Genomic DNA, 12,565 nt, shown 5'->3' with positions numbered 1-12,565 from the left:
GAGAGCGGCTGTGCCCTCGGCGCCGGCGCACCCCAGGAAGGGGAGCAGGGCCTTCCCGTGCAAGTGCTCGCAGCCTTGCCGGTGAAGAAGCTAGCTAAACAAGCCCCAAAACAATAAAGAAAATCCCGACAACCCTTCGAGTGGGACCTTTTGACATCTTTTACTTTTTGTGAGAAATCACGGAGACGGGACTAATATGTACATTCCTCTTTATTTAATACAGCACAGACACATGACACATAGGAAAAAAAAAAAAGGTACACTCGTGACAAAAAGCCTGTCGCGGTTAGGGACAGGGAACAGCTACGCCGAATGGAGTAAGGCTCCTACTGCAGAACAGGGGTCTGCCCGCAAGGCTGGATCCCAGAGCGAAGTCTGCTGCCAAAACCATCGTTGCACGCCTTTCAGGAAAGCAGAAAATAAAAGGGCAAGTCCCTCTGGGAACAGGTGGAGGAGGCATCACCCGCAAGGTCTGCAGGATACAAACCCCATCGCTGCGTTGGGACCAAAGCACTAGTAAAGGGAGAGATGCTCTCCAGCTGTTCTCGCAGAGGGCCGACAGCCCTGACGTGTGAGAACATCAGACTTCTCAGGGATAGTAAACCTGAGCATCTGGAGAAGAGTGAAAACATCAAGTAGTCACAGAGAAGAGTTAAAATTAAGTCTCCCTGACAGGACTCTGCTCACCTTCACGGGGAATGTGCAGGGGAACAAACCGGCTTCCCAACTAAGAAAAGACTAACAGCCATTAAACTGACCAGAAAATACACACATTTGGAACTGATGCAGGCTTCTGTGGCAGCAGCTTCTTCCTTTTCCTGCTTCAGTTCAGGATGGAAATTAAGCAGGCACCAGTTCCTCTGGCAAAGAGCCTTACACACTTTTTAAAAAATTAAAATACAAAAAAGGGAGACAGGTGTATTTACAAAATCCATGGCTGGTACAGTACATCATTTTTAAGACACACTAAATGCTACAATCTTTCAGGTCCTGAGATTATTACAAAAAAAAAAAAACCCAAACAAACCACAACTCAAAACTTGCATTCAGGTTCAGTTTTATAAGGAGAGAGGAAAGAAATCACACATTTAGAACACAATATCCCTTGAGGTTATTGGAACACACCTCCCTAAAAATCCAAATGAAAGTGGTGCTAATCACCCAAATGTAGCTGCATTTGGTTGTTCAGGCTTGTTGTCAGAAGAGGGGAGCATTTCACAGGGGAGTTTCTCTGGAGAGCTCATCAGGTGAGCACTCGGCCTTTAGGATCTCTCCATCACTAAGCCCTGTGATCCAAAATACGTGCGTATTCCAAGGAGGAAGGTGACCACCTACAAATTCAAGCTGGACTGAGTAAAGCATCACAGGAATCACCAACTCAAACAGGTTTGCTATCTTGTAGTAACTGCACATTCCTTTGTTTGAAACCAAGAGATGCAAAGAATTCTAGCTGTGATTTAACATTTGTAATAAAACACCTGGCCAGCTGTTTGTTCTGAGCCACCAAGTGAAAAGCAAAAAAATACTTCGTCCATCTGTTTCTCAGCCTTTCACTCTCTTAGGGATCACAGCAAGTCAGGTAGAGTTAAGCTGGCCATATCCAAACTTCCGGTTTATACACATACACTGAAAGTGGCACCAAACAAAGGACACTGAGACCAAACCTCTGTCGAGGGGATGATGCCCATGACCATTAACTGCACAGGCAGGGATCTGGAAGCTCCGTTCTTGACTGAGCCTCTCTATCAGGCAGAACTAAAGGGACTTGCACACACACCTTTTTTCCTGCCCAAAAGACATATTCTGAATATAGTGCATTTGTATCATCAAAAGTTATCATCACAGATGCCCTTTTATTATAGGCACCTGACTTTAAGCTAGAGAATGCTAGCATTTTAAGGATTACTCATGAAATGCTTCTAACCCTCTGCAAAATAAGACAACAAGAGATAAATCACATAACAAGGGTACTAGTCAACTGCTAAAATATAACGCTACTCAGTAGACTTTTGAGGGTAAATAGTAGTTAACTTTGTTGTTAAGAGTAGTCAAAAAATAAAATTCCTCCATCTATTTCCAGTATGGATCTTGAGGACTATGCAAGAACATGGTACTAATTGCTACATGATAGAATCACCGGCAATAAAACACACACTACAGTTCTCACCTCTGAGCTAAACTGTTATTTGTAGTTACGTACACCAAGACTAAAAGATCAGTGAGCAATACCTGGGGATGGCGATTCAGCTTTTATTTAAGTATCCGGCAGCTGTGTAGCCGATACCTCCCCTTGTTCACAGAAGCAACCTTATTTAAGTGAGAAATTGATTTAGTTACCTTCTGATACAGGAAGGAAACCTGGGATTTCTCATTAGTTTCTCCCCAAATCCAATCTGTACCTTAAAGAACAACATTGCTGCGGCTTCTTAAACTGATTTTGAGCGCTGAATATTCCAAAAAACTCTCAGACTAAAACCTGTCGCAAGAGGTGACTTTAGCCTCTCTCTCGAAGCAGCTTCATGACACTTGACACTAGGTGTTGCACCAGTGAAAGGGTTTCTTTTTCAAAATACACATTTCTTTCTTCACGTTAGCAAAAAAGACTTCTGCAGTACAGACATTCAAAAAATATTCAATTTTCTTTGGGTAAAACTACAATGTGTTAAGAGGGGTAGCTGGGGGAAGGAATGCATGTAACACTGAAACACAAAGAATACTTATCTGCATAGTTGATATTAGTGACTACTCATCAAAACTAAGGCCTTATCTGGAAAAAGCTGAGAACACAAAGTTTCTTCCCCCACTCCCCACACCACAGGCAAAGTCTGGTAAGTCTCAAAAGAAGCTCTGGCTGCCTCAGCAGCTACTTGGTTTGGCCTACGATGGTGGCATCTCCTGACTGGTTTTGGTTGATTCTCTCCCTCCCTTTTTCTCTTGGTACTGGACAGTAACAAACACACCTATTTGTTGATAAAACACATCTGCACACACTGCTGGGCCAAAGAAACCCCACCCACCCCCCCCCAAAAAAAAGGCTTAGTATTGAGCATTACAGAACATGGTACACACTGCTTGCTTTGGATTACTTCACCATAAAGAAAAACTTAACTAGTTACTGGTTATTAATTTCAAGCAGGAGATGATGGCAAGGGAAGAGACTGAAATTTTACTTCTAGATACAAACATGTATTAATTTTTTTTTTCCAGAGTTTCTCTGTAGAATTATAGCTGTCCAAAACTGCTACAAAATACAGACCTATATCCTTGACTACTGACAAGATTAGCACAGTTTTATTTACGAGGAGTGTGCAAAAACAGCTGTAGGGAATCTTTGTACTTCCCCAGTTTTGGGCCAGTTCCAGGCCATGCTGATCTCTCAGCGTAACTCATAGCAGCAGCAGGGCTCTCTATGGCCCCAAAAGGCTATTACAGCAGCAAGGGATCACTGGGTCATAGAAAAGGGATGATGAAGCCACACCAGAAGTTTCCACAAACAAAGCATTTCCCTACGCAACGGTTATCTTTCCAGCAGCCCAGTAAGCCTACTTCTGGCTGCTTATTTTGGCAGTGATTTCTTAAGCAGTAGACAAACAGATTTTCACAACAGCTGCGTTTGTTAAAACACTGCAACAGTCACCAGCTGTAGACTTCCCAGCTCACACATCAGCCAAGGGTGAAGAGTACATGTGCCCAAAATGAATGAAACAGCAACAGGAGAGCCAGGTCAGCTCAGTTTACTGCTACAGGAGGATGTGGCAAGCTCCACTGCAGTGACTTCACTCATGCACCTAAGGCAGGTTAAGCACCACTCTCACCATCGCCACCAGCCATCATCCCATCTTTGACTGGAGCCATTAGGTCAGTAGAAGAAATCCACCTAAGGCCTAGCTTACATAAACAGGTTCACCCAAACATGTGAGGACCAGCTAAGAACTGAAATAGCAGTTAGGCCATTATCTGCCACAAGAACCTGTTGTATTTGGTATCTTATATTCTGCTCTCCAGATGGGTTCTCCTCCTATGAAGGTCTCTTCATTCCATTCCCATTCCGGAAGGTAAATGCTTCCTTTTCATATTGCAGCTTCAAATTAGATCTTCCCGGGGGGAAGCACATCACAGAACCAGCACAGTCTAGTGACACAGACATACGTTACCTTAAGTTTAGCACTTGGTCAACCAGTGAATTGCTAAGTTCAGGTATGCATGTTTATAATCATCATAAATTAGATATATCCTCAGCACAGAATTGTTAAAATCCCTAGATGATCTACTGCAGATTGCTAATTTTGTCAGAGAACAAGGAAACACACACAGACACTATTATGAGGGTTCACTTGCAGCTAACACCACACAAAAGTTATCGTTTGTTATATTAAGAGAACAAACCATTAATGAAATCTCGAGGAAAAAGTACTTCATGGTGAATGATTCAGGCAGCCTGTGAAGCACAGCCAGGTTTCACTTCAATTAGCAGCTCTATTATACCAAATTCCTTCTTGCATACGACACGTGGTAGAAAGTGACACCTTTGGTCCACGCGAGAATCCTTGCAATACCTGGTGTCAAGCAGATGTGGCTATGCCGCAGACAAGATTCCTTGCAATTCAGCTCAACCCCAACTTGTTGCAAGCTGCTACTTTAAACCTTCTTTTCCCCCCACCTCCTTGGGGTTGCCAGCCACCCCTCTTTGCCTCAGACTCAGTAATGGTGTGAAGTGGTCCAGTATTTAAATGAAGCTGCCAGACAGGGCCTGTCATGTTTTTACTCATGACCTAATTAAGATCCAAATTTAAAACCTTCAGAGAAAAATGCAACAAGTTCCATTCCCATTAGCCACTTCCTTTCTCTCATGCACCTTCACGCACACTCACGCACACACTCGTTTATTGTACTGCCGTCTTTGCACATCGCCTTTACTTGAAGTGTCCGACAGAGCCAGCAGAATGCAGGTGGTTTCTTGGGAATATTGCTGTGTATGTGTGTGTGCACGTGAAAGCGTGTGAGAGAGAAAGAAAGCACAAGCACACAGAACCAACACCATGGTAGAGCAGCTATGAAGTTACACACATTACACGCTTTTTTTCTTTACAAAAGGGAAAAAAAAAATAGTATAACAGCATAAAGCCATCTTGGCAAGCTTAAGATTTTCCTCCAAAATGCCTTCCAGCACTTCAGGATCTCTGAGAACAGTTTAAAGAGGGTAGGGAAATAAAATTAAACAAAAAAAGGCACTTAAACAAAGGACAAAGGCCTGAATCAAGTTAAGTCTTGGAGGGTAACAGCCATTTCACCAGAGCTAGGACCAGTCAAGATCTACCAACCTTTTTAATTTCTATAAAATTAAAATTGCATAAAGTGTTAATTAATCAGTCATTTGCCTACTGCTTTCACCTTCTGGTTCATTTTATGAAAAAACCAAAACAAACCACCCCAAACCCAAACAAAAAGCAAGTGTCCCTTTAGCAATTTCCCCCCAGTTCACCAAAAGATGAAAGTTAGCTGTGGGAGGAAGCCTTCCACAGCTTGGCTGCAGGTTTTCCCTGCAATACCATCTTTAGAAACAAAAGATATCCAAACCAAAAGCAGAAGAGGGATCACTGCGCCTTCAACAATTCACTCAAAAAAAAAAACAAAACCCAAAACCCCAAAAAAACCCCAAACAACAACAAAAAAAAACCCAAACAAAACAACCAACCCAAACACCCCAACACTTCTAATCCATCTGTGGGCAAAAACTACTCCAAAGAAAACTGTAAACTAGATTAAAATTAGCTAATAAATACAGCCAAAAGTTCATTTTACAAATGTAGCAGCAAATGTGATAAAGTTAGTTGGAGTCCGAGGTGACTCCCAGAGGGTTAATGGTTCACACGACTGATGGCAGCTTGGGAGAGTTGCAGGATTTCTCTGTTGTCATGTCCTCAAGGGTCTTGCACCAAGTGGAGAAGGAGTGTGGAGGAAGGGTCAGGTGATGGGACTGCGGGAAGGAAACAGGCTCTCGGCATCTGTCCCACCCCCAAATCTGTGCATCAGACAACTTTGATCGGATTCGAACAAGAAGCAGAACCCCGGTAATTAAAAAGTTACTTCTGATTAGCAGAAAACAGATGTGAAACCCACAGCATCCACACTTGTGACTTGGTTGATCAGTATTCGTCATACCTCTCCAATCAACAGAGAAGGCTGGACAAAGCGATTTAGATCATCTTGGAGTGGGAGAACACTGCAGTTCTAGTCCAAGGTATCAGGAAACTTTGCAGCCTATTTTCCATCTAGCCTGCCTTCTTCCTTCGCAAGTGTCTCAAAAGGATTTCAGATAGCTACCACGACTTTTGGGACTTTGGATCATGTAGCAGAAAATATTACCCAGACGGTTTTAACATCTAAAACCTGTGTTTGAAATTATTGCTTGCATTTGTTTGGGGCTTTCAGCGAGCTTGACATGTCAGCTCATATCCAGTCCCCAAACCAAGTTCAGCCCTGCTGCCTGGAAGAGACAGCTCTACTTGGCTTTCTTATTGCTTGTGAATACTGAGGGTTATTTAGTATGTACAACTACAGTTTATTTAGTAACAAAGGCCCTTATAAAGTAGTAAAAACCTGGGGGAATATGTCTTTAGAAGAGCTGCTGTGCAGAAAACAGTAGAACATTAACCTAATTTTGCATCCGGAAGTCTTTCACTTCTCCATCCCGTTTATGCTACCTGCAAAGGTCTCTGGGAGCCACCTTGTTTCCTTTGATTTGGCCTTGCTAGGTTTAACCAGGGAGAACAGGGAATGCAGACCCCTTCCTTCATCACTATGTTGCTGACTCCAAAGCAGCACAGTCGGGAAACTGGCTTCATGAACAACGTACCATCAGCTTTATTCTCATCATCCTACTACCCATTTCCACAGTAAGTATGAGTTTACTTGTTTTCCAAGACTGAGAAGCTCAGCAGGCCACACAGACTCCTACCCTCCTTAAGGATTTAGAGAGGATACTCCTCAACTGAAGACGAGGCATACTTCCAGGAAGAGAGGAATGTTGAAATGAAATTTGTGCTGTAGTTCTAAAGGGCTGCACATCTCCCAGTCTAAAATTTCATTAAGTATGAAGACAAAAGATGGCAATTTGAATGAGATGCCTTGATGAGGAAAACACAGAAGAGGTAGAACTCTTAGGACAGGGTCTTTTAAATATATTGTTGCCTGATGGCTCACTGCTGCAACTCCCTTAGCTACATGCATTGTTTAGAAGGATCAGGTTTGACACAGTTCGGAGAATTAGAATCCTGCCAGAACTGTGAGGCCTCAAAACCCAAAAGTTTTCTTCCTTCAACCCTTCCTGGAGAAAAGAGAACAAAAATATCCGATAAAGCTTGCAGTCTAAACAGTTTATGGTATTTCGACAGAACCTGCACAGTATTAAGAAAGCCAGAGTCTACAACCAGTATTTCAACTCTAAATAACCTTGATGATGGAGATGCAAGCTTACCTAATCAACACACCACATACAAAACATGAGCACTAGCTAAAAAGCATTTAATTGGCAGATGCTGTGGAGTGAAATTAACAAACTAATGCATCTTATTTTAATTCAGTCTGTTTTTCACAGAAGTGTTGTGCAAAAACTTTTATTGCTGAGCTCAACCCAACATTTTTATACTAAATACACAATATATATTATTTTAAGTTCACGTATATATATTTATATAAAATTAAAACGAGCTCTAAATAGAAAGAAATTGTTGTCTGGTCTAAGAAAAATAAATCACATGTAAAAGAAACCTGAAAGCTATAAGTTAATCTAGCAAAAAACATTGAAGTTTCATTACCCATGGGTCAGTGTCTCTCTGGAAGGTGAGAGATAACCAGTAGTCACTGGTTCAGTCCCAAATCAAACTACTGGAAGGACTAGCTACTAGAAATTTCAGCATCTCTGACCAAAGGAATGTTTTGGGGTTGAAGGAGAAGGGCATCATACTATTTTATTTGCTCCTTTCCCCTGTGACTTACTTCAGCTTCTGTCATTCTCACCTCTTATCTGACAGCGCAAGGGACTCAACAGCAAAGTTCTGTCCTAGTGTTGAAAGTGCAACGTGTGCTGGATACTTCCTAACCTTACGAATGAACCAGTCGATGTATTGCTATCCAAAAAAAAAAAAATCCCAAAAAGCCAGCTTTGCAGTCTTGTGCTACCATGTAAGGAAGAGTTTGGGTTAGGAGCTCCCCAGGCCAGCAGGGGCTGGAAATGCTGGAGACAACCCATTCAGCCCCCAGAAGAGAAGGCACCTCTGGTCGCTTTTGAACGACTCCTCTTTGGCTAATGCCTGAAGCAGTATTAACCTGGCTCTGGAATAGGTCACAATCGGCTTTCTTTACCTAGCAAATCAGTATAATGCATGGCTCTTGGGAAGAGTTAGATGAAAGATGAGGAAGATCTAGAATGAGTAAAGAACAGGTTGTGTTTTATAAGAGACATGAGAAGAACATAACTTTACTAGCAGATAAGCACAAGGCAAAGGAAAAGAATTTAACAAATAGGACTGAAAAATCAGTGTGCCTTTAAAAAAAAAAAATATATAGTTGTGGAAAGAAATGCTAGTCCAACCAATAAAATGTAGGTTTCCTTTTCATGTAAATGGAAAAATTTCCATCCCCTTCCTCCCTTACATAAGAATGTTTATATTAAAAATATCAAGTAAGGAACAAGGGGTTTCCCAGTAGTCTGTGTCTCACACCTCGATGTACCAGGAGATCTGTTTTTGAAGACAACTCTCTAACGAGACTGCATCTGTAGGCTCCCTAAAGCCAAACAGCCTTCTAAAGCTGGAAAAATGCCCTTATCAGAAACTGCATTTGTGTAAGGGTTTAATTATAATGCAAAGTATCCCAGCACCACCTCTATTCTACACAACCTTTGGTCCACAACCATATAGTACACTCAGGACCTACGCATAATCTTATACTTGGCACTTTGGGAACAGACCAAGCAGATGATTCCACCTTACACAATGGATGGAGAAACCTATTCTAGCTCCTCTCACTTTCAACTCTTCACTGGACATCACCCAGAAAAAACAAAAACAAAACAACCCCCCCCCCAAAACCAAACAAACACCATTGTGCTGCTGTGGGTTTGACGATCAATTTCTTTTAAAAGCCAATCAGAGCAGATAAAAAAGCTTGTTTCTTTAGGCAAGATCAAACTATGACCAGTCTGCATGACCAGGAGGACCAGTCCTCCTTTTCCTTCTCTCTTTGATCAAGTATTGTTTTTATTTTTCTTCTTTCTCTCACCACAGTGCTTGGGATCAGAATATGTAAACATCGACAGAAACAGCAGCCCTGTGACAATAAGCACTTTCCCAACTGGGCAGATTCTGTCAGCCAACCAGAACTGCTTCAGCTCCCTTGCTTGTCCAGAAGTCACTGGTTTTTCCGCTGTAACTTAGTGTCCCCTTTGCTTTGGCCTCCATCTGTAGTTTAGAGACAGAAATGGAAGAACAAAAGCATCAGTGAACTTTCATTTTCATAACTTACAGCAAAAGAGACAGGAATTTGGCATATTTAGCTTTAGCATGACCAAAAAGTACATTGCCTTCATAGGGTGGAAGACTTTGCATCTTCTCTATAGTTCTTTTATTAGAAATAGCACTGTTTGAAACCCGAGATATCCAGCTTCACACCAAAAGATACTACCTTTCTAAAGATTAAGTTGCAACTTGGGATAATTGGAAAAAAAAACCCCAAAACACTCAAGCCTTTCTTTACAAGCTTTTACATTGTAACAAAGCATTTTTAGTATTCAACCCATGGCACTCATTGTGACAAAAATTGAGGTATTACCAAATATAGCCAACTGGTTTGTTTTCACAGCCTCTTGGAGCAACACTGCCCATTTTTTTGGTGCTGAGGACTCCAAGAACAAGATGAAGAACCCCCAACAAGCCACTGCCACCCTTCCTGTTCCTTCTCCTGACAAAAAAAAACCCAACTCCTACGGGTCACGAAGAAAAGAGTACGCTTGAAACTGCACCTTCTAAAGCTTTATGGTAGTAAAGCTTAAAGCTGAAAAACTGACAGAAAAAGGAGATGTTCTGCTTCAAGCTTCTCAATCAAATATGCAACTCTTATCCTTGATGAAATTCCCAGGGAAGGTAGATCTTCCATTAGGAAACCATCACACTGTTCACACATGTATACATTAGAAGAAACATGAAGAAGCTTCTAACTGGAAGGTCAGTTTCTCCTCCAAAAGAGAAATTTGAGTGGAAAAAATTATCTTTCAGTCATGTTAGTTAGCATCTAGTAAGTAGTATTCCTTTTTTACCACTAGTTGAATTTGTACACTTAGGTTTCTAGAACTACAATAGATTATTATTGAAATTTTTAAACTTTTTTGTTCCTGACATTGAAGACAAGTAGAAAAACCCAATTGTTCAGATTCCAAAAATACTGCTATAGCGTATGCTGTCTGTTGCTACCAAAGCTTGTCCCTGTGTTGTGTCTTCTCTAAAGCAGTTTCAATTCTGGCATAAATATTATTTCAGTCTAGAGCAGAAATCTGATTGGAAGTGAAGTGAAAAATAAGTAATAAGAAAAATACGACGTCTTTACCTGTATAAGCTTGCTGCAAGTGAGCAGGCAGAGGTGAGTGAGACAGCGTTGCTGCGTGCTGAGCACCCGGCTGTAAACCCTTCAGCAAGTCTGGCGAAAAAACAGGAGAGCAACAAAGATGAAAAAACAAATCTGAAGGACTAGGGCAGCCTTTGTGAAATAGTAACTTTTTATTTTCATAGTGTAGCTATAGTAGGATGCTAATCTGCACATATTTCTGAAGATGTATCTCAACAACAAACATTAAATACCTGATAGCATTCTGATGGCTGGAATAAGTCAACACAAACAGACCTATTTGGATAGAGTTAATCAAAGGTCAGAGCAAGGACTGTGCCTCGCTATTGGGATGCAGCTCTCCATACCATTTCCTTTGTCAGAAAGTCCAAAAATTGATATAGGTTTAAAAAAACACTAACACCTGTTTGCTATCTGACAGTCTAAGCCATTACTGAGCTAAGGATACTTTGAGGAATCACCACATCAAGTCTCTCATTTGTATCGTGCCATTTGGAGACTCTTAAGCTATATTCCTTTCTAAAGATAAGGGATTAAAAGTTAACCCCAAAGAGCATGCTCAAAACTAAGTATATACTGAGAATGTAACACTGAAGTTAAGCTTACAAAAGTTGATTCACATTTGGATAATTACATAAACGAAGTTTTACCAGCGAAGAAACCAAATTTACTCTCCTGCAGGGTTTTTTATGAACCAAATTTGAGTGTCTCAGAACTTCACTGCTTCCCTTCTTAATTACCATCTTCAGGATGCATCTTTCCTCACATCATACTGTGATAACTAATTCCACTTACTCTGAGTTAGGCTGTGGTGGAAAGCCGCTGAGGTAGATCCCGAGGTGGTTGTCACTCCAGCTGTGTCCGTTCCAAAGCCAAGCAGCTCCAAGGGAAACTGGAAGGGCACAGTCACAGGAACAAGGCCACCCAGCATCCCAAAAGGAGTTAATGGTGCAGACGTCACGTTCTGACTGGTTACAGACAGGGGTGATGCCATGAGAGTCAGAGGTGAGGCGTTAGCCAGTAATGACGCTCCTGCTGTTGACTGTACAAAGAAAAGGAATACTTAAAGATTTTAAAGCTTTGAGTTGTATCCTTTAAGGAGGTAAGAATCGAGTGTTTTCTGTTAAGTGTGGTCCTAGTAAGTGTATTAAACTACTAATAAATATTCAGTTATCCATTTAGGTGGTCTTCCCACTGTTCATCTGCTAAGCAAACACAATTATATCTCAGATTCAGCCACGACAGTATGGTTCAACTCATGTTTTTCTCATCAGCCATGCGGGTAATTTCCTCTGTCTCCTTTCTAATTATGCACTGGGTCCACAGTCAGAATTTAATGCAACATTTTCTATTAGATTGACAACACACAATTATCCGATGTAGATCTGAAGTCCTTTAGAAGCACAGTATTACTCCCCCCTCTCCACTTCTGGGTCTCAACAGAATACTAACTTTATTTTGAGAGAGGTTGCTTAGAAGCAATGACTTTTGAAAACAGACTCATACATAAGAGCCTCCACACTCTGAAAGAAGTCAGGTTACCACAGTGCAGACATACACATGACATACAGGTGTGCATGCACACGTCAAAGCAAAAGGCAAAGGAAAATCTCACCACTCTACACGTCACAATGAAGTTAACTTAGTTTAAAAATGAAAATGCCAGATTAGCCAGTACATTTTAGCTACAACAGTTCCCAAATTGCATTAGTTTTAACATTAGAACAGCTCATTCTTGTTTAACAATCTTCCCTTCACTACACATGTAATAATTTTGGGTGCTAATGTTCAATTCTCTGATAATCTGCTACAAAACAGTCAGTATTGAAAGAATTTTGATTCAGACTCAAGCACAGATATTTTAGGTATTTGAGCTAAAAAGACTCAGACTAAACAGGACTTCAAACCTGCGCATTTAGACAAATAAGCCTTAACTAACACCAAA

At 41.2% G+C, this 12,565-nt stretch overlaps 1 protein-coding gene across 1 annotated transcript in view; it reads right to left on the bottom strand.

Annotated features, from left to right (window-relative positions):
* Window positions 1-9,105: 9,105 nt before the first annotated feature.
* UBN2 (ubinuclein 2) overlaps window positions 9,106-12,565 on the bottom strand; it is a gene marked incomplete at its 5' end in the record, with an annotated part of 44,325 nt that continues 40,865 nt past the window's right edge. Inside the window, 3 exons of the mRNA XM_010146681.1 lie at window positions 9,106-9,461; window positions 10,603-10,692; window positions 11,416-11,662. Coding sequence (XP_010144983.1) covers window positions 9,412-9,461; window positions 10,603-10,692; window positions 11,416-11,662 — 387 coding nt within the window. The remainder of the gene's footprint in view (window positions 9,462-10,602; window positions 10,693-11,415; window positions 11,663-12,565) is intronic.

Source organism: Eurypyga helias, unplaced genomic scaffold (assembly GCF_000690775.1).
Source record: "Eurypyga helias isolate BGI_N326 unplaced genomic scaffold, ASM69077v1 scaffold8372, whole genome shotgun sequence".
In the NCBI taxonomy this organism is placed as follows: domain Eukaryota; kingdom Metazoa; phylum Chordata; class Aves; order Eurypygiformes; family Eurypygidae; genus Eurypyga; species Eurypyga helias.
Note: the sequence above shows the minus strand (reverse complement) of the source record. Positions and strands in the feature narration are given on the sequence as shown.